This window comes from Bos mutus, chromosome 22, assembly GCF_027580195.1.
Source record: "Bos mutus isolate GX-2022 chromosome 22, NWIPB_WYAK_1.1, whole genome shotgun sequence".
In the NCBI taxonomy this organism is placed as follows: domain Eukaryota; kingdom Metazoa; phylum Chordata; class Mammalia; order Artiodactyla; family Bovidae; genus Bos; species Bos mutus.
Window position 1 is genome coordinate 64,423,547 of NC_091638.1, and position 25,532 is coordinate 64,449,078.

The window sequence follows — 25,532 nt, forward strand, 5'->3', positions numbered from 1 at the left end:
TTTCTGGGCGGTACCTGCAGATCTGCACCTCGTAGCCCAGATCCAGGGGGTCGTTGGGGGCCGTGCCGTTCTGGAAGTCGCTGACGTTGAAGGAAGAGAGGGTGTGGTTGACGAAGCCATGCATGGTCCCATTCTCACTGTACATGTAGAGGTACACCAGGCGAGGGATGAAGTCAGACGTGAAGGAGATCACAAACGCCTGGCCAGGGAACGGAGTGGTCAGTGTGGCCCCCATTGGGGAGGGGGCGCTGCCCCACCTAAGCCTGGGCAGCGCTGGCCCTGGGCCTGGCCCCATGGCCCCGGCTCGCCAAGTGAACAAATGAAGGGTTAGGGGCACCCCATCAGCCCCTCCAGCATTCTGAGGAGAGTGCTGGGGATGAGAACAGGGCGCCCTGGAACGAGGAGGCTGGGGGACGATGCTGACTGCCTCTTGCTGGCTGGGTGGCCCTGGGCAAGTGGCCTGACCTCTCTGTGCCTGCTTTTCCTCTTGTCAGACAGGGCTAACTGCACCCACGGTAGGTGCCTCTCCTTCCTGGCTTGTTTGAAAGGGAATGAGGCAGGAAGGGAAGATGCCTTGTATTCTGCAAAGTCTAGATCCAGCTCCCCTGTGCTGGAGCAGTCCCCGAGGCAGAGTGGTGCGATGCCAGTGTCAGAGCAGGGACCTGAAGGCCTGGGGTAAAGACCAGCTCTGCCTCTTGCTGGCTGTGTGACCCTGGGCAAGCCACCTGACCTCTCTGTACCTCAGCTGTATCATCTGCAAGATGGGGCACTGCCCCTGCCTCCAGGGCTCATGTGCACACTTGTGGGCATTCTATGGGAAGGACTTAGCAGTTTCCGGAACGTTCAAGATGCGGCTGCTGCTGTGATTGTTGCAGCTGGTTGTTCTCACGAGACGCCCCGTTTGTTCCCAGCTGCTCTGTTCACAGCAGCCCCATGCTTACGCTGCACACAGAGGGGCTGTGCCTCGGTGTTTCCAGCGCCTCCTCGTTAAAACGTGGCCCCCGGCTCAGCTGGGATGGGTGGACGAGCTCTGCCCACAGCCTCCCTTTACAGATGGGTTTCAAAGCCTTAAGCCGGCAGGAGTGGGTGGCTGATGGGGGTGGCCTGCCTCCAGGGACAGCACGTCCCAGGGATCTGAGGGTCCCTGTCTGGGCTGAGTGTCACTTCCCGTGCTATGGGGACCGAGTTAGCCCCATGACTGTGACCATCTGCTCCGGGGGGCTGTCTGCCTGGCCCCCCTGCCCCCGCCAAGATGCAAGGCGGCAGCTTCTGGGGGGCTCAGGCTCGGCCAGTGGGTGGAGGGGTGAGGGCCACATGACTGCAGACATTCCTGAGGTGCTCGTACTTGGGGTTCATGTGTCATGAAGGTGTGGACCAGATGCGCGGAGGGAGGGTCATGGGGGTGCTGTTCCCAGCAGGCTCGCGCGCGCGCGTGTGTGTGTGTGTACGTGTGTGTGTGTGTGTGTGTGTGTGTCTCTCTGTGTGTATGTATGTATGTGCATGTGTGTGTGTATGTGTGTATGTATGTGTGTCTCTCTCTGTGTGTTTCTATGTGTGTGTTTGTGTATGTATACGCGTCTGTGTATATGTGTGTATGTCTTTGTGTATGTGTGTGTATGTGTGTATCTCTGTGTGCGCATGCATGTATGTGTGTGTATATGTATGTGTGTGTGTGTGTGTGTGTGTGTTTGTTAGCAGGTTCCTCTTCTCTCCATGTTTCATTTCCCAAACCTTCTTTAAAGAGCAGGTGTGAGCTTCACATAAAGGAGAAAAAATGAACTGTTTTAAAGAGCAGAAGAGTTGCTGACGTGGAATCTCTTTCTCTGGGTCTCCCTTCCGCCCTGTCTGCCTCTATCTCCTTCTCTCAGGACTCTGGGGAGAAAGGGGACTAAGGGGCCTAGGTGGGCGCAGTGGAGGGTGTTGCCCGGGTTGCGGGGAGCGGCTGAGGAGCTGTGTCATTCCCGCCCTGAACTTGCCCCACTCCTCAGTAGAACCAGGAGGCGCTCTCTCAGCGGGGCTGCCTGAGGCTGTAGGCGGAGACCAGCTTCCCGAAGGGCCCCCTATCTGTGCAGCAGCTCAGCCAGTTGCGGTCCCCACGTCACTTACGTTGATGATGACGGCAAGCTTCCCGACGCCTCTGAGGATATTGTACCAGATTCCTGGGGGAGGGGCCGAGAAGCACAGGTTCAAGACCTCTTTGCTGGGGCTTTTAGTAACTCGAGCAAGCCCGTGGCAGGCTGGCCCTCTTGTGGGACAGGTCAGATGCGTGGTAACTGGGAGTATTTGGGGAGGGCCCGGGGCAACCTGGTGAACCACAGAGCCCACAGCTTGTACTGGCTCAGCGGCTGTTTGTAAGCCAACTAGATTCTCAGAGAGATGCTTAGAAACACCTGGTTCCCAGTTCTGAACAATCTGCCGTGAAGCTGTGTAAACTACTGACTGGTTTTTCTAGAGAGACAAAGATTCAATTTACATGTAGCTTCCCCCTCCCCAAAGAGTCCATGCAGCAGTAATTAGAGACAGAATCCACAAAATTTGGTGTCCAGAAACTTTTACATAGCTCTAGTGCTAGGAGTCGGAGAAGGCAATGGCACCCCACTCCAGTACTCTTGCCTGGAAAATCCCATGGACGGAGGAGCCTGGTGGGCTGCAGTCCATGGGGTCGCTAGAGTCGGACACGACTGAGCGACTTCACTTTCACTTTTCACTTTCATGCATTGGAGAAGGAAATGGCAACCCACTCCAGTGTTCTTGTCCGGAGAATCCCAGGGACGGGGGAGCCTGGTGGGCTGCCGTCTATGGGGTCCCACACAGTCGGACACGACTGACGCGACTTAGCAGCAGCAGCAGCAGCAATGCTAGGAGTGCCTGCTCTTTGGAAGGAAAGCGCTGGCAAACCTAGGCAGCATATTAAAGAGCAGACACTACTCTCCCAACAAAGGTCCGTCCAGTCAAAGCTATGCTATTTCCAAAGTCATGTATGGTTGTGAGAGTTGGACCATAAAGAAGGCTGAGTGCTAAAGAATTGATGCTTTTGAACTATGGTATTGGAGAAGACTTTTAAGAGTCCCTTGAACTCCAAGGAGATCCAACCAGTCAATCCTAAAGGAAATCAGTCCTGAATATTCATTGGAAGGACTGATGCTGAAGGTGAAGGTGAATTTCAATACGGTGGCCACCTGATGAGAAAAGCCGACTCACTAGAAAAGAGCTTGATGTTGGGAAAGATTGAAGGCAAAAGGAGAAGGGGACGACAGAGGGTGAGATGGTTAGAGAGCATCACCGACTCAGTGGACGTGCGTCTGAGCAAACTCTGGGAGCTGGTGAAGGACGGGGAGGCCTGGCGTGCCGCAGTCCACGGGGTTGTGGAGTCGAGACGCCTGAGCGACCGAGCAACAGTGCTAGCAAAGCCAGGGTCAGGGGTGGCCAGACGGCGAGCCAGGGTCAGGGATGGCCAGACGGCGAGCCAGGGTCAGGGATGGCCAGACGGCGAGCCAGGGTCAGGGGTGGCCAGACGGCGAGCCAGGGTCAGGGGTGGTCAGACGGCGAGCCAGGGTCAGGGGTGGCCAGACGGCGAGCCAGGGTCAGGGATGGCCAGACGGCGAGCCAGGGTCAGGGGCCGAGCCAGGGTCAGGGGCCGAGCCAGGGTCAGGGGCCGAGCCAGGGTCAGGGGTGGCCAGACGGCGAGCCAGGGTCAGGGGCCGAGCCAGGGTCAGGGGTGGTCAGACGGCGAGCCAGGGTCAGGGGCCGAGCCAGGGTCAGGGGTGGTCAGACGGCGAGCCAGGGTCAGGGGTGGTCAGACGGCGAGCCAGGGTCAGGGGCCGAGCCAGGGTCAGGGGCCGAGCCAGGGTCAGGGGTGGTCAGACGGCGAGCCAGGGTCAGGGGCCGAGCCAGGGCCTCCTAGCTAGTGCGGCCAGGAGCACATCTTCGGTAACGTGAGTGGGCAGCAGCGAGGTGCAAACCACGCCCGTCTGGACCCACCTTGGTCCATCAGCAGGAGACGTGCGGCTGTGCCCAATCACAGGGCAATGGGATGACCACACAGCACTTGGAGCATCGCCAGCTGCCCCGCTGGCCTCGCTCCCAGCAAAGACGAGAATCAGGAGGCCCATGAAGGAAGCCTGAGGGCCCAGAGTCAGCCCCCCTCTTTAGGGCCCCAAGGCTATGGCTCCTGGAAAGGGGCCCAACATCCCTGGCCACCCCCGTCCTCACCCTGACAGTGTCTTATCAGGCCAGGAACACATTATCGCAGACTTGGGGCTGAAACTCTGTCCCACTCACCCTCTCCCCCCGCCTGGAGCCAGACAGATCTGAGATGGTGACAACAGAAAGGGCTGGTGGGGACAGTGGCAGGTCGGGGGGTCTCCACCCAGGGCCCATAAGGCTGTGCATGGGTGTTCCTGCCCTCGCAGTGAGCGCCTGTTTGCAGGCTGCATGCTGATGGTCAGCAGAGACAGCAGGAGTTCAGGCCCACGCGCCCCAGAATCGGGAAACCACCGGCTCAGACCCAGCCCCTGAGGCAGGTGTGAGGCGGCTTCCCAGCCCTGGCCGGGGACCACTCCACAAGGGCAAGTGCTTCCAGTGCCCCATATATGGACCTTTGTTGGCAAAGTGATGTCTCTGCTTTTTAATATGCTGTCTAGGTTTGTCTGGGAGAGTTTCCAAACTTTACCAGAGCTTGCTCAAACTCACATCCATTGAGCCGGTGATGCCACCCAAACATCTCATCCTCTGTTGCCCCCTTCTCCTCTTGCCCTCAATCTTTCCCAGCATCAGGGTCTTTTTCCAACAGGTCGGCTCTTCACATCAGGTGGCCAAAGTATCGGAGCTTCAGCTTCAGCACTGGTGAGTCTTTGCTGAGTGACTATGTGAGTGTAGACGGTCCCTCCAAGCAGCCTCTTCATGCCCAAGCAGAAGTTGCCACAGCCAGGTGCGCGGGAGTTTCACCAGTCTTGCCTGCTCCTTACAGAATGCTGTTGCTGTGGTTTTTTCCTTTAGTCATGTCCGACTCTTTGTGACCCCGTGGACTGCAGCCCACCAGGCTCCTCTGTCCATGGGATTCTCCAGGCAAGAACACTGGAGTGGGTTGTCATTTCCTTCTCCAGGGGATCTTCCCGACTCAGGGATAGAAACTCTGTCTCCTGCATTGGCAGGCGGGTTCTTTACCACTGAGCCAGCAGGGAAGCCCCACAATGTCAATGGTTGTATACAAATCGGGATGATGTGTTTTTTTAAAAATTTAGACTAGCTGCTTCTGCAAGAGCCTCAGCTCCCAGTTGGCATCTCTGTGACAACAGCTGGCGGCGGCTGGCAGTGGCGTCCCCTTCAGGCCACACCATGCATTGCAGCTCTCTCTGTACCAAGGCAACGCCGTTGATCACCACAAGTGGCTTCAAGAATCACATTTATCCAAACCCAGACCCTACTAAAGCCTGGAGAAGAAAACCCTCCAAGGGCAGGGTGTTTCAAGGGAGCCAAGACCAGGCACTCCTGTCCACTCATTCATGGGGTCCCACACAACCTGAGCTTGAGAACTCTGAGTGGGGTGCTGGAGTGCTGGCCAGTCCAGCAAGTTGAGGTCTCCGGGCAGGGGGCTCCCTTGGGAGGTGGCTCCTGAGCCCAGCAGGAGGAAACAAGTCTGTCAGTGAGCTGACAGAGGGGACAGCGGGCAATGGGGACGGTGTGGGGGAGATGGCTGGGCCAGAGCGGTCCACAGCAGGGGACTGAGGCTGTCCGACACGTCCTGCCGGGTCTCTATGCCCAGGCCGATGGTTCTCTGTGTGACCCCACCCCAGAACCCTGGGCTCCGGGACGCCGGTCCCAGCCCATGGGATCCGTGTCTGCTGGAGTCTTGACCCGCTAGATTATTTGAACGCATGCCACACGATGAGAATCACTGTCCTGATGACCTCTAGGAAAGTACAAGGGGCTGAAGCTGCCTGGGACGAATCTCAGCCTCCTTATGACATCTCGCAGGGCTCCGCCTCATTTCACCTGTCTCCTTCTTCAGTGCCGAGCCTGGTTCTGAAGAACAGTCTAGGGAGGTATTTGGATGTGCTTGCCGACTCGCAGCTCCCAGGAGCTGAATGCAGGAAGGGTTTCTCACCCGGGAGGCTCTGAAGAGCGAGCCCGAGAGGAGGACGATGCTGGCCCCGGGTGAAAGGTCAGGCCTGGGAGGCTGGAGCCGGCGCCCACGAGCGCACGGGCTGGGTTCCCTCAGGACCCTGCACGCCTCCCTCTCCGAGGCCGAGCAGTGACGGCGCTGGTGCTTCCTCCACACGCTCCTGGCGCTCTGGGTGCGGGTCACGGGGGCTGGGGGGGCCCCTGTCCCTTCAGGGCCCCGCACGGATCACAGGAGGAACACAAAAGCCTCTTCAAGGAAAGGTTACGGTGGAGGAGCCCATAAACAAGCCCAGATTATGCTTCAACCAACGGGGCAGGAACCAGGAAGTCAGCAGCTGATCCGTAAGCAGAGTCGCGGAGCCGTGAGCAGAGACCCCGAGGACGTGCTCCAAACCCTGCTGGTGCTGGAACGACACCAGGGCCAGGGAGGGCTGGGGGGAGCGTCCTGGGATTCGCTTCCATCCCGGGGGGTGGCAGGGTTTAGGGTGCTGCAGTGGGGCGTGGCCGTGGCTCCACCAGGCACAGGATGCCAAAGCAAACAGTGGCCACTGTGGGCTCGCCTGAGGCCTCTGGCCCAAGAATCAGGCCTTTGTAAGGAGCACAGGGCAGGAGTGGCACGCTCTTTCACGGCCACTGGGCGCGGGCTCAGAATTCCCAAGGACCGAGCGGGGAGCGCCTGGCAGGCTGCCGCGTCCGCCCCGTCCATGCCGCAGGCGTGCCCTGGCGGAAGTGTGCCGGGAGGGGCCGAGGGCTTCAGCTAATCTGGTTCCAGCTCGGCTACGCTCAGCACTTGGCCTCAGTCTCCCCATCTGGAAAGTGGGACCGAGGAGTCACCCTAGCGTCCTCACCAGGCTCCCGGGAGACACAACAGCAACAAGCCCCAGAGAAAGTCCAACATCAGACACGGCTCCCTGGGCCATCCTCAGAGCAGGGCGAGAGGCACTGCAGAGAGCCCTGGCTCCACGGCACCTCGATCTCGAGGTCGTCGTTCAGTCGCTCCGTTGTATCCGACTCTTTTCAACCCCATGGACTGCAGCCCATCTTCTGGGATTTGCTCAAACTCATGCCCATTGAGTCGGTGATGCCATCCAACCATCTCATCCTCTGTCGTCGGGGGATCTGCGGATCTGGCCGGTGGCCCAGAGATGTGCCTGGCCTGTGCCTGGACGGCCCAGGAGGGAAGAACCCTCACGTGAGGAGATGTCACATGAGAAACTTCAGCTTTCGGTGAGAATTCTGCACATTGCCTCACAGCCCACAGAGATGAGAACAGCGACTCTGGCCCTGTATGGAAGAGCGAGCTGGGCTCTGACCCAGCGCAGCGGCAAGCGCGCTGCTCTGGACGGCTCTTACCCAGCCCCGCAGCCCTTAGAGTCGAGGTGTGCGGGGCAGAGGCTCACTCTACAGCCACAGGCGAGGCAGCATCAGGGACCCTGGGAGCCAGAGAATCCACATCCTTTCACATCTTTCAAAACCACAAAGTCTGGTGGAAAAGGCATCTCTTTGCTGAGTCTTTACTGGTTGTCTGGGTCGCCCGGACAGGAAGGAGACTCAAGCGTCAAAATGCAGGGCGAGGACCTCTGTACGGGAGCTGAGCTCAGACATCCCTCCTGGTGGAGTGTTCCTGAGCCCTCTTAAGCTTGGGCCCGGCAGGTCACACCATGGATCCCAAGGCACAAACATCCAGGTGAAATCACCAGTATCTGAGCGTGTTTGGATTGTGAAAACGGCAGTTTCTTCCGGTACAACCTGAGAAGGCGCACCGTGTAAAGCAGAGTTCCGGGCGTCTCAGGGACTCATGTGGAGAGCTGGTGGGCCTGGCACCATCAGTCGGTGGGGGCCACTCCGAGGATGGAGCACTGCCCACGGAGTCCCTGGCCTGGGATGCGATGACCTAATGCCAAGGGCAGGAGAAGCTTTTGGAAGGAGTGATGACGGCCCTGCATGTTTGCAGGATTATGTTTGGGCTAGACAGTAAAGAGTCTGCCTGCTATGCAGGGGACCTGAGTTCAATCCCTGGGGTTGGAAGATCTCTTGGAGAAGGGAATGGCAACCCACTCCAGTATTCTTGCCTGGAGAATTCCATGAACAGAGTAGCCTGGTGGGCTACCGTCCACACAACTGAGCAACTAACATAAAGGTCCAGCCCAAAGCTCTGTCTTCTGGTGCGCAGTCCTTAATTTGGTAGAGTGACAGATAACACCCCTAACACACAATTCCATCTTGTTTGTCTGGGAACCAGCACAGAACTGGCACAGGTGTTGTTCTAACTAAAATTGTATTCAATAGGAAATAAAAGAATATATTTTGTAATTTTCCATCTCATTTCAAGATAAAGTTCCAATAAAGACTTTTTTGTTTTCACCCTGAAAATTGAATCCTGGTTTAAGGTGATTCTGTTTAAGATAAGATGGGCATTGTCCTTGCTGACAAGGGCTGGCTCTGGCCGAGGCGCGCGGGGGTCTCTGAGCCCCGCCCACTAGATCCCCCCACTCCTGGACAGATGGGCACCCACGTCTGCTTACGTGCCTTTGGTGACAGGGAGCTCACCACTGCACAAGGAAGCTGGCTCCATTTTTGAGGTCTCTGACTATTTGAAAGTTATGCCCGATGTTCAGTGTACAGTCCCACAGCCCCCAGTGCCTCAGTGACTTGGGGCTAAAAGGCCCAGGGGGCTCTTGACCCTGAGCCGCAGGTTACAGGGTGCCCTTCTCTCACTGGTAGGGGGGCTCCCTCCTTCATGTCTCCAGTGAGTGTTAAATGACTGCGTGATGCACTGTGTAGGAAGACGCTTGCTGGGCAGCTAACACCGTCTTTCCCAGTGGTCTGGCTCTGTGTTCTGGGCCCACACGGACGTTCGGGGTGGGGCAGGGGTGCTGGGGACCAACACAGAAAATGCGTCTTATGGACCTTCTGCAGCAGCAGGCTGGGGAGGCCCCTCGTCACCCGAGACCCAAGCTCTTCCCTAACGTTCTCTGTGGCCCGCACATCTCAGGAGTTTGGAGGTCGGGGTTCCCTAACATTTTCCGTGGCCTGCACATCTCAGGAGTTGGGGGTCAGGTGGGGTGCAGAGGGGCTGGAGTCCTGCATCTCCCCACCCTGCCTCGTGTCTGAGTCTCCTTCCAGGGCAGGTGCAGTGAGGAGTCGGGGCCCCACTTGGCCAGCTCTGCCTCTGGCTTCCCGGGAGTGTGATCCTTTCCCCAAACCCAGGGTTTCCGCTCCCAGGGCCCAGGCACTCACCGATGTCCTTGGCTCTGACAGCCACTGGCCTTCGGAGCTCGGTGACAAACTTTTTGGCGTCCAGGCGGATCTCAATGATGTTGTTCAGGAGCGCGAAGAGCGGGGCCAGCGGGAAGGATGCGACAAACAGGGTGACGAAGCCGAACTGGATGACTGCAGAGAGGGGCGGCGGTCAGCACGTGCGGCCCCCGGCTCAGGGCGGCGGGACCCTCGCCCTGGGCCGGACGGCACCCTGCCTCCCGCGTGTAAGAGGGCATCTCGGCACGGGCCCTGCAGCCCCGGGTGACCCCAGGTCAGGAGTCAGGTTCTGAACCTTCACATTACGTCCTGAATAATAGGCGTGTACTCACTTATAGTCTGATCATGAAAAAATTTACCAGTGATGGGGAAAGGGTGCCTGTGAGCACAAAAGCCCAGACTCAGTCACTCTGTGTCTGGGCGGCGAAGGGGCCCGAATGCCTTCTGGGACCTGGGGGGCCCGCCAGCATCAGTGCGCTTCCAACAGCCCTCAGCATCCACTCCATCGGGCCTTGGGGAGCCAGGGGGGCCCACCATCCACTGTCCCGGACAATCTTGCTCCTCTGCCCTGTTCCCTCTATCTTTCTTGTCATCTTCATCATCAACTAGCTGACTCCGGGGCACCTTTGGCCTCAGAGGTTCTAGCCCACAGATGCCCAGCTCCTGGGGAGGTCAGGGAAAGGTTGCTGAATGGAAGCAAGTGGGGGAAGTGGGTTCAGGGATTGTACAGCCAGACGCTGTCCAAGGGCGCTCGGTGCCAGGCAGTAAACAAGGAAGCCGGCAGAATGTCACCCGGGCTGGCAGGCTGAGTGTGGCCATTGTTAGTGGGCGGGCGGGTGGGGCTCTGTGTGAGCCTTCATCCTGGCATGGGGTTGCTGGCCCCTTGCGCCCCACAGCTTCTGGGGGTGCTTCTGGGGGCAGTGGTCTTGTCTGAAGCCTCTGCAGATGGTGGAGGTGATAGAGGCCCCCCGGGGGGCCAGGGGCCGCTTAGCCCTAAGGCTGCAGGTTCTCTGACTCTGGAGTGACACGGCCTCATCTTAGACAGACAGGCTGGGGGAGAGCTGTGGAGGTGCAGGTGGGGTGGGGGAGAGGGCCGGTCAGGCCCAGCAGGGACTTGACTTTCTTCCGCCTCATCCCAGCTGAGTCAGCCTGGAGGCGGAGACCAGTGGGCATGGGGTGGGCTGCTCCCTGGTGGGCAAGGCGGGGGGACCTGTTCCAGGAATTTCATTTCATCAAACCCCCCAGAGGACCCTGAACTCTCCAGCCACCAGGAAAATGGAAATCTGGGGAAACGAACGACCGTGGTCTCCCAGTTGATCACAGGCTGCGGTTCTTGGTGTCTACCTCCCACGGGGTCAGGTGGCCGGCAGTGGAGACCCTCCTCCAAGACCCCAGGATGAGTGTCAACAGGCAGGCAGGGGGCAGGCCTGGGTGGGTGGGGGGTGCCCACAGGGCAGGGAGCTGCCTGCCTGCCTCTGGTTCAGCCCGGAGTCGATTCTGGGACAAAACAGAGGACTCCATGGGACCCCACATGGTCTCCTTGTTGAGAGTCTCAGGGCTGTTTCTGCACTGTCATCTGAGAAGCTGGGAGTGACTCATTGCCCACGGGGCTAGTGCATGTACTACTAAAGGGAACTGCTCCTGCGCTCCAAGGCCACCCGGCCCCAATCGCCTCACCCTGCAGAGCAGTCCCTGGCTGGTTCGCCCAGGTGCCTGTTAAAATGCAGAGTCCTGGGTCCTACTCCAACACACTGGGTATGGGCCCCGGGAACCTGCATTTAAGATAAGCTATCCATGGTGGTCAGGGGGCACGACACTTGGGAAACCCTTTACACGAGTCTCCATCTTCGCTTGTCCGTTCATTCAGTGAACACGCGCTGAACACCCACTGTATACCTGGACCTGCTCTAGGTGGAGGGGGCACAGCGGTGAAGAGTAAACAAAAAACCCCAAAGGCCGGCTTTCACAGAGCGTCAGTTCCACAGGAGAGACAGATGGAGGGGGAGCGAGAGAGTGCCGGGAACTAGAGATGTCAGCTGTGGAGAGAAGCAGAGAGCAGGGCCGGGCTGCCCTGTCACACACTGCGGGAAGACCCCTCTGGTGGGGGACGTTCTGAGCAGAGCCCTGGAGGAAAGGAGTAAGTGATGCACCAGGGGAGCAAATTCCAGGCAGGACGCAGCTGGTGCAAAGGCCCTGAGGTAGGCGTGACTTCTATGCGTTTGGGTAACAGCAAAGAGAGGGCTTCCCTGGTGGCTCAGCAGTAGAGAACCCGCCTGCAATGCAGGAGATGTGGATTCAGTCCCTGGGTCGGGAAGATGCCCTGGAGAAGGAAATGACAACCCACTCCAGTGTTCTTGCCTGGGAAATCCTATGGACACAGGAGCCTGGTGGGCTATAGTCCATGAGGTCACAAAGAGTTGGACACGAGTGAGTGACTGAACAACAACAGCAACACCAGCAAGAAGGCCAGTGTAGCCCAAGTGGGAGAGGGGTGGGGAGGGAGGTGGTGTCTGGGAGGCTCCAAGTGGCTGCCGTGTGGCCACATCTGGCTGGCTCTCTCTCTTGCCCCAGCCCCGGGATTCATGGGCCACCCTGGGCACCTCCCGTCCAGAGACACAGCTGCAGGCGACACGGCTCAGTCCTGCATGTGTCCCCCGGAGCCCTGGGGGGCTGCTGGCCCATGTCTGCCCTGTCCCGCCCCAGGAGGGCCCCCCAATTACTCACTCATCTCCATGTACTCTGGGGTGAGGCCCGCGAAGGGCTCCAGCGTGTAGTCCACCTCGTACCGCTGCTTCTTCTTCACGTGCTCGTCGTGGTCCGAGGGGCTCTGGTGCTTCAGCCTCAGATAGCGGATGAACTTCTTCATTTTCCTGGAGGACGCACGGCGTAGCTTCGGTCAGGCTCCCAGGAAGGCGGGCTTGGGGGTGGCCCCTCCAGGTTGTTTTAAAGCCTGAACTGATGTGTCTGCGGTGACCACTCTGTTGATGGGCTAGCTCCTTTGCTCTCTCCCCCCAGGGGCACACGGAGGGCAAGCCTCACTGCTTCATTTGTGACATGAGCAGTGGTACCCAGACTTTTTGGCACCAGGGACCGATTTTGTGGAGGACGATTTTTTCCCAGACTGGAGGTGGGGGAGATGGTTTCAGGATGATTCAAGTGCATTTTATTTATTGTGCATTTTATTTCTAATCTCAGCTGCTGCTGATCTGACAGGAGGTACCAGTCCTTGGCTCCGAGGTTGGGGACCCCTGACATAAGGAAACAGAGGCTGGGGAGGGCCCCAAGATGTCAGGGGTCTGGATGGGCCCGAGCAGGCTTGGATGCCTTGGACTACGGGGGCCGGCACTTGGATCTGGGGGCGCTTATCTATATCCTTTTCCAGTGAGTTGAAAAAGACACTGATGCCGGGAAAGACTAAGGGCTGGAGGAGAAGGGGACAACAGAGGACGAGATGGTTGGATGGCATCACTGACTCAATGGACAGGGGTTTGAGCAATCTCCAGGAGATAGTAAAGGACGGGGAAGACCTGCGTGCTGCAGTCCATGGGGTCACAAAGAGTTGGACATGACTGAGCGACTGAACAAAAACAATCTGTATCCTGCATCCTCGGCCATTTGGGAGAGGAGGTGTCACCTGGCCTTGTCCCTTTCCTTGTCCACCAGGCAGTCGCTACTGCCCATCTTCCCCATGTTCTCACCACCTCCCTGTTTCTGGTGCCCCCACCCTGGTCCAGGCCCCGCGTCACCTGCCGCCCAGACCACCGGGAGGCCTGCCCCCGCCCCCGTGCTAGCTGAGACCTGAGGCCAGAAGCTACTCACGGGATGCCGATCTCAAACAGGTTGTTCTGGATCAGCTGCTTTCCCAGCATGATGATGCTGAGCTGGATGCAGAGCTCCATCAGGCAGCCCCCCGGGGCGCACTGCAAGAGAGGGTCGCATCAGCCCCCGCCCAGCCCCGCCCAGCCCCCTGTGAGGGGAGGCTGGCCCTTGGGCCGAGGGCTGAGTTGTATCCTCCGTGTCCCAGCCCCTGGAGCCTCACAGCGGGACCTCATTTGTTAGCAGGGTCTTTGCAGACATGAGCGAGTGAAGATGCAGTTGTGATGGTGTAGGGTGGGCCCTGCTCCAGTGGCTGGTGTCCTTTGAAGAAGCGAAAACGCACAAGTGCACGGGAGCGGGGGGAGGAGGCCCCCTGAGGATGCAGGCAGAGACTGGAGAGGCACGTCCGTCGGCATGGGGACATCGAAGACGGTCAGTGGCAGAGAGAGCTGGGAGAGGCCTGGAGGAGCCCTCCCTAGAACCTTGGGAGGGGGCACCACCCTGCTGACACTGTGATTTTGGACTCTGGCCTCCAGAACTATCAGAGCTTAAAGCTGCTGCCTTAAGCAACCTGGTCTGGTGTCTTGTTACAGTGGCCCCTGGAGTTAATACAACCTGACCAACAGGCTGTCCGGGCTGGAACCAGGCCTGGAGAGAGCCCATCGGCAGCGGGTGGGCAGCGGTCTCGCAGGCTGGGGCCCGTGCAGTTGGCAAGCCACATGGTGAGGCAGCCGGCCACCCCTGTTAGGCCTAAAGCCCTGTCCCCCGTGGGTTTGTACCACCATAGGCTGGTGGGGGCGGGGGGCGTGAGCAGGCAGACAGAAGCTTAACTTGTCCAAGTGGTGGGGACTGAAGGGATACTGGGTGACACTCCAGGACACAGCTGACACTCTCTGAGTCCTGGGCCAAACTTCATATACCAAAAATTGCCAAAAAATTTATCTGGAAGAGCCACCATCTCATTAAAAATTAAAGATGCTCTATGCTTTATTCTATTTCACGAAGACATTTCCCCCAACTTCTCCAACAGTTAGAGAGCTTGACAAGGTGTCATCCTACGTAAAGGATGTGTCAGGTAGTGGGGAGCATTTGGAAGGCTTTTTACAAACATCCGCTACTGTGGATGAGGCCTTGGGATGTTTGGGGCCAGCACTCAGCTGGCTGAAGCTCTCAACTTCACCTCAGGCAGCCAGGTCACCCAGTACCTAATCCTCTCCACCCTGTTTCATATGATCTTATCAGGAAGACCTTTCTTTCTCAATAAAATGAATTATTCTGGGAATTGCAAAAGCCGATTAGTTCCCGTGAGACCTGAACTGCTGATGGGCCCTGAAGTCTGGCTTGGTCTGATGGAACCAGTGAAACAAGTCTGGCGGCCAGGACTCAGACACACGCACTAGAACCACAGTGGCTGGAACCACTGAGCAGAAGCCAAAGATCACCAGCACTGTGTGTGGTGGGGCGAGAGATGAGTATATCAATGTTGAAGTAAGAGTTGTAATTGAGTTTTTTTTTTTTTTTCTCACTGGTTCACCATAACCAAAGAGAAAAACTTTCAAGGTCTTACAGAAAAAGAAGAAGAAAAAAAAAGGGTGTAATTTTTTTGGTTTCCATGACCCTGAAGAGATATTCTCCTTTTAAAGTGACACTATATGGACTTGCCATGGAAGGCTGAAGCCCACCCCAGCAGCTAGATAACAGAGCAGGGGTCTCGCGGGCTGGGAACTGAGGTGTGTGAACAGAGGTGAGAAAGCAGAGCGGGACCTACCTCCTCCATCCGGAAAGATCGGAAAATGTACACGTAGTCGCCCGGGCGTCCGACAAACCTGCAATGATGGGGGTCAGTTAGAGAGGGCCGAGCGGGCCCTGGGAGGCCCCGAAGGTGGGAGGTGGGAGCTGGGCTGCGTCGTGGGTCCCCAGGTCGGAGCCAATGATGGGGGTCAGTTAGAGTGGGGTGAGTGGGCTCTGGGAGACCCCAAAGGTGGGCCACTTCGTGCGTCCCCAGGTCGGAGGGCTAGGGTCTCACAGGCTTTCCCCCTGCCTGCTTCATCTAAGAACCGACCACAGTGGCTTTCTGTTGGTTGAATGTTCATGTGATTCCCAAGCCCGCAGGTGGGTAAGAACACGTGGCTTCAATGGGAAACCAAGAGGCCAAAGGGCGGATGGAGGGAAGGGAGCCCAGGAGGGGAGAAGGCAAAGGGGTCTGAGCCCAGACGGTGCCATGCCCACCACAGCAGGGTCTCGCAGCCATGCTGGGGACGCAGACAGGCTGGTGTGGGGGTGGTCCCGAGGCCGCCTCTCAGTTCCCTGTGGGTGTGCGGCCGGGGGTCGTCTGAGAGCCTGCTCCATTGCTGTGGGTGCTCTCAGGGGGGCCTGGGCACCTTGGCCCAGCTCCGGGACCCTGGGATGGGCGGGTGGCCACGGCATTTGTAAATCGCATGATGCTGAGGATGGAGACTCTGGGAGGGGTTCTGGGATCTGACCGGCCAGGCCCTGGTGGGGGCAGGGACAGTGGGAAGTTGTGGTGGGTGGGCCACAGGCCCCTAGAAATCCAGGACAGCTCCAGAGGGTCAGGGTGTGGGGTTCACTCCACCACTGGCCCCGAACACCAGTGGCTGCCCTTTCATACCTTCTCTGGCAGCCCTCACCTCCCTGGTGTGGGAGCCCCTGGAACTGGCTGCCTGGAGCCCCTGCTGTCTGGAGTCCCCAGCGCCTGGGGTCCCTCTCCCCAGGGTCCCTGCCCCCTGGGGGCCCTGCAGGAGCCAGGCCTCTGCCCGTCCGCAGCAGCAGCTGGAGCTCACTGACTGCTCTGCCTTGGGCCTGGGTGCCTCCTGCCTGTGGGGAAACGGGGGCAGGAAGCCTTCTATTGGATGAGGAGGCGCGAGCTGGGGAAGGCGGTGTGTCTGAGTCACCAAAGCAGCCCCTACCGGCCTTTGAAGAAAGCCACGTAGAAGATGGGTGTGTAGGAGTTGACGAACTTGAGCAGGAAAGCCTTGAAGATCAGCCTCTCCTCGAAGCTCTTCTCCGTCTTTGGAACCTCTAGAGGGAGTGAGATGCAAGCCGCTGAGCCACTGCCCCGGTCCAGGCAGGTCACTTCACTTGGCCATCAGAGGGGCTGAGCGACCAGCCCAGGGCCCCATGGCAGGTGACGTGCAGCCGCCTGACTCCGGGGCTCGGCTGGGGCGCTCACCTATCTTGGTGAGCCATCTGGCTATGCAGCCGTACACCTCGTCCAGGAGGATGATGACCACCAGGTTGATGATGACCGCGGTGGCCGTGACCGTGACCCGGATGTTGGACCGCACGGACGGGGAGGAGTTCATGGCCAAGGCGGCGGCTGTGGAGATTCTGTAGATGATGACGCCGAGGACAATGGCAAAGGTCACGGCGATCTGTGGGGGGAGGAGGGGACACCGTTGGCTGGACCACACCCTCCAGCTCCCTGGGCCCTGCTGTCCCCGACCTGGGAGTGCTTCAGCTTCAAAACAATGACAGGCGTTTCTTGTCACCCACCAGATGCCAGGGGCTTTACCGGTGTTAATGTCACAGATGAGTGAGGGGCCAGATTCTGTTTTCTAGAAGAGGAGACTGATGTTCAAAAAGGTTGGATAACCAGGCCGGGTCACCCAGCACACGAGCTGGGGCTTTCCTGGCGGGTCCACCAAGCCTGGAGTGCATGGCTCTGTGGCTGCCTGCTGTGAGAGCCATGACTGCCTTGCCCACTGTCCCCAACAGGACACAGGACGGCTGCAACTCCAGTAACTGGCTTGTGCGCTGGCAGGCTGACTCTGGGGTAGACTTCACCCCCAGCCTGGGTGACCCTGAGTGGAAGCAGTGATGTTCTCGATGCTGTTGTGGGAGGCAGGTGGGGCATGTGGTGGTCTGGTCTCCCTGGCAGTGCTGCAGGCCTGCCTGGGTCAGATGGATGGGATCCCTTCTCCTGATCTCCCCAGGAGACCCCCACACCCCTCCAGCTCATCCCCTGTCTTCCCAAACCCACCATTGCCCCAGAACGTTCCCTAAAGCTTGGACTGGCGGCTGCTTGAGAGACAGGGGTGGGCACTGGCTAGGATGATGCATCTGTTCTGCATGGAACTGTCTGCCTGCCTGCCTGGGCTCCTCTTCCTTACCCTCAAAAGCCCTGACTCACCTGGGAAGACCCTGTCCGCACCCTGTCCTGCCCTAAGGGTGAGGACGACTGAGGATTCCAGTCCTGAGGTGGCCCTGAGGGTGGAGGGTGGCTGTGCAGGGCCGTCACCCTAGCCCGACTCGCCATGCCCTCTGTGTGCCCTGGTCCCTGCGTCTCACAGAGGTCACCTTCATGGAGGGTGTGCAGGGGACCTGCCCTTGCCCAGACGGCCCCTCGGAGCTCCCGGGACAGCCCTGGAGGGCAGGGGCTGCGCTGTGTGCCTCCAGGATACAGCTTGGCAGGGGTCTGCCTGCTTCACCCCAGAGGAAGGCCGCAGTGATGGGGATCTCAGGGTGCTCCTATTTTAAATTTCTGGCTGGTGACTCCGCTGCTGCCCACGCCTGTGGGCGACTGAATGGCGACCACACCCTCCCAGGGAACGTCCGTGCCCCACACCACACCCCGAAGAATGGGCTGCACTGTGGTGAGGTGTGGGTACCACTTCTGCCAGCTCCCGGAATGAGGGCTTTCCTGGGAAACTCCCGTGCCCCTGCCAAGAGGCCCCACCCCACCCCAGGGGAAGGCATCGCCCTGGGCTTGGAGACGCCCCTCCTGCCTTATGTGGAGGTGTAGACGGGGCACTGGGCCTGCAGAGACTCAGCAAGGTGCCCCCTTTCCCTGCTGGTGCACCCCCCCATGACCACCCTGGGTGCAATGCCCGCTCTGGAGGGAAAGGGCCTCAGGGCCGGGGTTTCGACGCAGTGTTCACATGGGCACCTTCAGGACCAGAAGCATGGGGGCACCTGGTAGGTGCTCAGCTGCTATTTGTTCAGAGAATGAAGCTCCTGTGCTCAGGACAAGACTGATTTATCTGTGATGGGGACCGCAGTCCCTCAAGGTCTGCTGGTTCCCTCCCCACTATCCTGCCTTTGCTGGGAATAACACTGGCCCATTTCCCAGTCTCTGTGCAGACAGGGATGGCCAGCATAATGCAAGCAGAGGTGTGGGCAGGCCCTGTGGGAAAGCACTTTCAAAGAGGGGCTGCCTCCACTGGCATCCATCTCCTTCCCCTTTCTCCTGCCTGGAGGGTGGAGGTGATGTTGGAGGTGGAGCAGCCATGTTGTGACCAAGAGGATACAGGCACAGACCAGAGAAGTCAGTGCCTGCTGGAATCATGAAAGTGCTGGACCAGCCCTCCAGTGCCTGCACCTTGATTCTTATGTGAGAAACTCAAAACTCCCTGAAGACTATTCACAGAAGTGACATGTAACCTGAGGGCTCCTGTCCAAACTTGCTGTTGTGCAGAAGGGCCCACAGCCTCCCACCTCCTCCATCCCTGTGCTGGACCTTCTGATTCTTCTCTGCCAGGAGGGGCTGAACCTTGGCGCCTGAGTCCCATTTCCTGTACCCCATCCTCTGCTGGGGAGCTCTGGCGATGCTGTGGGCAGGGCCCACATTGTCCGAGGTTGCCCCTCAGCGCCACTCATGTGTGCCTGGGTCATGTGTCCCAGGGCTGGGCCCACTGCCACTGGAGTCATCTACAGACCCAGGAGCCCTCCCTGCAGTGGCTGCACGGTCCTGGGGGTCCCCACTAGGGATTTCTTTATATCGGTGATGTCCTTCTTAACCATGTGCAAGATTGTGAGAGGAAGCGGTGTCCTCACTCTGCTTCCAACTACTCAGCTTAGGGCCTCAGCTGCCGCCCCCGACACCCAATGGAAAAACAAGCCCATCTGCATGTCTCCAAGTTCATGGACAACAGCGAGAGCCTCAGGGTGGACGGCCAGCCTGGCATATGGCCTGCGGAGAGGGTGAGACCTCCGGCCTCTGCATCCTCGCCAGCAGGTGGGGGGACAGGCGGGTGTGAGCCCCTCAGGCCACTGGGCACAGCCCAACCCTCAGTCCACAGGGGCCATAAGGGCCCCCCACAAAGTCTGGGGCTAAGACCCTAACCTAAAGTTCCAGGGCTGGATGAGGGGATGGTCATTTCTACAGTGACCACAGCTGGCACTGACCTGTTGGGGAGCATGGGCTGGGGCCTTCCAGGGACGTGGCCCAATCATCTGGGCGTTAAAACCTCCAAGAGAGCCAGCCGTGGTGTCGCTGATTTATTCAAACCCACAGGGTCTGGATGAATCCAGCATCACAGACCCGTCCTGACTCTTGTCCTGTCTCTGTGTTATTCATTTCGTGGCCTTTTTTAAAACCCCCCCTGTTTTGTCTTAAATAATACCTGTGAACTCCTGGGTGTGAATGACAAGTTACCTACATGTGTCACTCTCAGAACAAAAGATGTGTGTCAGGGACCATCCCCCAGGTGTAGGGAGCCCCCGGGGGTCACTACAGAACCCTGGCCCCTTCCCATTTTAGGGTGGAATCTCCCCACCCAGCCTGGCCTGGGATGAAGACAACTGCCACATGGACGGCTGACCCCATCCAGGTAAATGCCGCCTGCCTTGGTACACAGCCCCCTCGGCCTCCCAGGACTCACCATGAAGATGATAGACACCAAATTGGTGAAGTAGGCAGGGAACCGGTCTCTCCAGGTCAGCTTCACCTTGTCTGTCTACAAGACGAAACAGGGCTGGGTCAGCAGTGGGGACCATCCTGGTGGACAGGTGTGTGTGTGCACACGCACGTGTGTGTGTGTGGGCGTGAACAACGTGGACCACAGAAACATGGTGGGAAAACACACAACCCCTGCAGGTGATGAATGAATGCAAACATCCAGGCTTTATCCCTGATGAAAGGATGCTATGAAATGACAGGAATAATAGTTGTCTACAAATGTGAGTCTTCTCTGTACAAGGCGTGATGGCGCCAGAGGCTTTTCTAAATGAGACGCTCAGACCCCCCCGCCACCCCCATCCGGGAGAAGCCCGGCCTCCGTCTCCTGGATGAAAGTCTCATCTGCACGGCGAGAAGATCTAAGCTATTTTCCTCCGCCACCCAGACCATAATAGTTATTTTCCTTTGCAGAGCAAGTTGAGACAAGCCACCAGCACTACGAGTTCAAACGCTGCCCGCCGCATAGCAACGGCGGTCGGTGGGGACACACAGCCCCAAAGGCTCTGGCGCAGGGACTGCCGGGTCTGGAGGGACTAAAGTAGATGCTCTTCACTAACCTGGGATGTTTCTAGAATGGGGTGGATCTTTAACGCCCAAAAAAAAAAATGCATGGATGAGGTCAAAGAATGCTGGCAGGTCTGACCCCCGAGGCCACGCATTCCAGGGAGGGTGGCATGCATGTTAATGAGACCAGGGACCACTGGCAGGCAGCTGTGGCAGGCACGATTCACAAGCCCCAGAGACAGTCGAGCTCCCGCCCATGACCCCACGGTGGCCATGCAGAGACACCTCGACACATCACAGCCCGAGGGTGCGGAGGAAGGCAAAGGAGCGTGGGTGTGGATGTTAACACGATAATACAGCAGTCGAGAGTCGGCTGAGGAGACAATGAACTTTGGTTCATCTGCACACACTGAAGACGCACGACGCCCGATGACACGACATGTACCAATTTCACCCCCGCCATGGCGGTCTTAACCCTCTGCCTCCACTTGTTTGTGGGCTCCTCCGGAAGGTGCCGGCGCTTCTGGGGCGGGTGGAGGGAACAAGAGAGCACCGTGGGGTGAGACCGCGGCCCAGGCCCCCGTCGCCCCCTGGGGAAGCCAGCGCCTCCCTGGCTGTGTGGCTGCTGGGGCTGAGTCAGGCTCTGGGCATCTTAAACCCATCGGAGACAGCAGAGACCCACATTTTAAAAGAGCGCGTGCATGCTAAGTCACTTCAGTCATGACCCACTCTGTGACCCTATGGACCACAGCCCGCCAGGCTCCTCCATCCAAAGGCTTCTCCAGGCAAGAACACTAGAGTGGATTGCCGTGTCCTCCACCAGGGGTTTTCCCAAGCCAGGGATCGAACCCGCGTCTCCTGCATTGACAGGTGGGTTCTCTCCCACTAGTGCCACCTGGGAAGCCCATTCTAAAAGAGAGGCTGCAGTGAGGTAATGGAAACAGCCTGGAAGGTTGGCGGGTTCCGTGGGGCCCCCTCGCCAGATGGCGGCCATAGTTCAGATGGTGCGTCTTATGCAGACGCGGGTTACCCTGCGCATTTGACACTGACGTGCAGGAAGCCACACTCAGCATCCTAACACCCATGAAAGGGGGGATCTCTTATTTCCCCCCTAAACGAATTTGGTGCCATAGCCAGGGCAAAAATTAAAACCATAAAGTTGGGAGACAGTGAAACGGTGGGAAAAAATCAAGGGTGTGGCCCCCTGGAGGCCTTCAGGGCCTGAGGTCACCATCGGAGGCCGGTGAAAATGAACCCCAACCTTTGCTGCTCTTGTGGTCAGAGAGCTCGGGTCTAAGCCAAGGAGCCAGGTGACGGGGAATCTGGGCGGTGTTCCCGGCACGGTGAAGAGCTTGGGTTTGGGGGAGCCCCTGACTTCAGTGGATGTGACGCAGGCCACTGAGCCCCTTTTCCCTTAGGAAGGGGTGCAACCTCATCCTCGCTCACACTAGGAGGGGCTGCCTAGTGGGGCCACCCCAACTGTGGGGTGGGCTGCCTGGGGGTGCAGATGGCACACCTCAGGTTGGGCATGGTGGCCCTCAGCGGGGGCCTGGGGGCTCAGAGAAGCAGCACCCATGCCTCTCCCTTTAGAAGGGGAGCCACAGCCCGGGGAGAGGGCACTGACGGAGCTGTGGGGTCAAAGGAACAGGGCAGCTGCTCCAAAGGCAATGGGCATGCGATGGGCAGACGTTCCAATGGGTTAAATGAAAAGACGGTCTCCTCATCATGGTGAAGGCTCACGCTTTTGTGGTTATTCGCACCCCCGGTCCTGCTTGGAGTTCAAGGATGTGCACCCACTTTTTGGCTGTGGGGGGCTGAGCTGGGCTCTCTCTGTGCTATGGGAACTGGGGTCTGCACACATTTGCCCACCCCTACGGGGGGATTGTGGTAACTGGGACCCCTGGCCACGCTGTACCAGCAGACTCTGTCCACGGAACACAATGGTAAGAAAAGACAAAGGCAGGGGTTTTCACTGGTCGCTCCCAGAGGCCAAGGAACACCAGGATCTGGAAAGACCACTCTGCCCTTGTTCCCGTCCCTGCAACGACTGACCTTCCAGCCTCAGAGAGGGGTTGACAAGGGCCTGGGGACTCTTGCCCCATGTCATATAAAAAAAAAAACCTCCAATAAAAAAAATAACCAAGCATCCCTAGAGGGTTGTGAGAATGTGACTGTGAACATGACTGCCAAGTTAAACGAGAGGTTCTGGGGAGAAAGGAAGGCATTTATGATATATTAAGAGAAGGTGGCGGCCTCAAGAGGATCAGAAAAACAGTTCTCTTTCTCATTCTCATCCTCTATGCGTGAGGCAAGGAACTGGCCATCCACTCAGGGGCCCTGATGGGGAAAACCCTTCCATCCATCAGTCAATGCAAAGCATGAGGGTTGGACACGACCATTCAGAGCAAGAAAAGCTGCAAAACCACTTGGTTTCCATGATGTTGAGGTGTTGGCTGAGGTTTGAGGTCACCCTCAGGACAGAAGGGGGAGGCTGACCTCTGGCAGGGTGTGACAAATTCCCCACAGCCCCCGCCTGTTTTTTATAAATAAAGTTTTATTGGAACACGGCCAGACACATTTCACCTGTTGTCTATGGTCATTCTCCCCCTACAATGGCAGAGTCGCTATGAAAGAGGTCGGGAGGGTCTACACACTCACTCTCTGCGCCTGTCTGGGGCTGCTCCCCCATCTACACAGCGTGTGCTGACCCCGGCACGTCAGGTTGATGGACAGACGTTGACCCCTGGGAGAGCCGACTGGCAGCGGCCACCGTACCTCTTTGTTTTTGGACTCTTTCCTAAGAGACTTCTCCAGAACTCGGGCTTCATATTCAGCTCTGGGATGGTCCTGTGAAAGAAACCAAGTCAGCGAGGAGTCTTGGGAACTGCGAGTCTGAGACCCTTAACAGGAGCATGTGTGGCAAATTCACCCCTGGCATTCCCTCGGGGTACCCACTGGGGCCAGTTCCTAGCTGGCTGTTTGTACCATTTCCCACTCAGAGCTCCCTGCATGAGGTTCATCCGGGTCTCTCCCCTTGTTGGGAAGCCCAGCCCACTGGGAAGGCCACAGAGTCAGGCTCCGTGGTCTTGGAGGCGGGTCAGTCTGCGCTGGGCTGCAGACTGTCCTGCAGCCCACTCTGAACAGCCAGCCGTGAACTGGCCCCTGGGGACATCCCATCAGGAGCCACGGGGTTGGAAGAGACGGCGGTTAAGTGTCAGCAAGCTTGGGCAGACCAGAGGCGCCGGGCCTCAGGGGAGCCCAGAGCAGGTCAGCGAAGGGCACTGGAACAGAAGAACGGGGGTTAAGAGAGACCCGGAGGTGGGGGAGGAAGCAGAGACCCCTGCCCGCCGTGGAAGAGGTGCGGGGAACTGCTCAGCAGAAACGGACAGAGAAGGTGTGCCAGAAGGTCCCTCTCCCAGGAGACAGACGAGTGACAAAAAATTCCAAACCTTGACAGCCTCCTTCCAGGAACCAGAAATGGAAAAAAAAACAAAAAGATTTCATTATTTGTGTTTGTTTTTTTTTTTAAGAAAAAAGTCCTCTTAGAGGTGATATTCTTAAAAAACTGGGGTGAAGGCAAATGGACATGGGTGGACAAGCAGAGCTTGCCAAAAGCTGATGCTACCCTAGGGTGACTGCGTGTGTTACTGTTTCTGCAGATGGAATGTTCTAGGTGATTTCTGACCATGTGCTGGGCTGAACTGTCTTAGACTCAGGGGAGGAGACTCAGGCCAGATGGCTGGGCACAGCCTTCCTTCTGCTCCGAGAGTAGACACCTGGGGTTCACGTCATGGAGGGGCTAGCCCTCTGTCTCAGGTGACCAGCCCCAGAAGAGGCCCTACCCAGTGTGGGGGGCTCACTCTCGGGGACTCATTCACGTCCCCCGGGGCCCACGTCCAGCGCTCTAATCACTACCCGACTAGTGCCTGAGTCATCAGGGTGAAGACTTCATGGGACAGGTTCCCAACAGGTTGAACTGTCCCAACCCCAAGGACATCATGAAAAGGACATTCTCAGTCTATCCCAAAGTAGTAAGATGACACCAACCCTATTTGAATCTATTGAATCTGCTCTGGCAGACAGCTGACTCGGGGCCCACCACGGGGGGATGGAGCACCCGTCCCATGCCTATCTCTGCACCTAAGGAGACACATGTCTCTCTGGTCGCATCAGCCTTGGTCCTGCCATTTGTGAAACAGGACGACAAGACCCGCTGCCGGAAGAGGTTGAACCTGGAGGCGGGAGACCAGCTGGGGGCGCTCAAAGCTGCTGGACGCCGCTCAAAGCGCTCTGATCTGCTGATCTACCGAGACCCCTCAAACTCTACTCTTCCACCCCTGTTTGTGAGGACATGAGGCACAGAAACGTTAAGCAACTTGCCCCAGTCACACAGCAAGGGCAATGCTGAAACGGGACAACCTGGTCCTGGAGGTCGTCTTGGCACCACGAAGCTGGTGCCTCTTCCAGCAAACTAGCGCCCGTGTCTGTCGACAGTACAGTCAGCTCAGAACCCACACAGCTACACAGCTGACTGAAGAGTGATCCACCAACTCAGTCCTGGAGGTAGCACATGTGTGGGGACATATAATAATGAGTGAAGTCGCTCAGTTTTGTCTGACTCTTTGCAACCCCATGGACTGTAGCCTGCCAGGCTCCTCCGTCCATGGAATTTTCCTGGAAAGGATACTGGAGTGGGTTGCCATTTCCTTCTCCAAGTGATTTTCCTGACCCAGGAATCAAACCAGAGTCTCCCACACTGCAGGCAGACTCTCTACCATCTGAGCCACCAAAGAGGCCTAATATATGTGAAGTCGCTCAGTCGTGTCCAACTCTTTTCGACCCCATGGACTGTACCCTACCGGGCTCCTCTGTCCATGAGATTTTCCAGGCAATAGTACTGGAGTGGATTGCCATTTCCTTCTCCAGGGGATCTTCCCAACCCAGGGATTGAACCCCGGTCTCCTGCCTTGTAGACAGACGCTTTACCGTCTGAGCCACAGGGAAGTCCAATATATAATACTAGGGATATATTAATATATAATATAATAATAGGGATATTTAAAGAGATGATGAAAGAGGCTTTCACATTATAATGAAAATGCACGAGTGGTTTCTCTTTAAAAGAGCTGAGCAA

General features: G+C 57.8%; 1 protein-coding gene across 6 annotated transcripts in view; it reads right to left on the minus strand.

Moving 5' to 3' along the window:
- Window positions 1–25,532, minus strand: part of ANO1 (anoctamin 1) — a 188,159-nt gene that overhangs the window by 8,554 nt on the left and 154,073 nt on the right. For 4 of the 6 annotated variants that reach the window (XM_070359034.1, XM_070359035.1, XM_070359033.1 and 1 more), the window contains 12 exons: window positions 23,848–23,859; window positions 23,174–23,245; window positions 20,844–20,921; window positions 19,818–19,892; window positions 16,388–16,589; window positions 16,125–16,236; window positions 14,966–15,023; window positions 13,201–13,301; window positions 12,106–12,251; window positions 9,364–9,516; window positions 2,107–2,159; window positions 15–199 (listed from right to left, as the gene is read on the minus strand). In XM_070359034.1, the coding sequence (XP_070215135.1) occupies window positions 15–199; window positions 2,107–2,159; window positions 9,364–9,516; window positions 12,106–12,251; window positions 13,201–13,301; window positions 14,966–15,023; window positions 16,125–16,236; window positions 16,388–16,589; window positions 19,818–19,892; window positions 20,844–20,921; window positions 23,174–23,245; window positions 23,848–23,859 (1,247 nt within the window). The remainder of the gene's footprint in view (window positions 1–14; window positions 200–2,106; window positions 2,160–9,363; window positions 9,517–12,105; window positions 12,252–13,200; window positions 13,302–14,965; window positions 15,024–16,124; window positions 16,237–16,387; window positions 16,590–19,817; window positions 19,893–20,843; window positions 20,922–23,173; window positions 23,246–23,847; window positions 23,860–25,532) is intronic. The other 2 variants (XM_070359038.1, XM_070359036.1) reach the window with 1 other exon arrangement.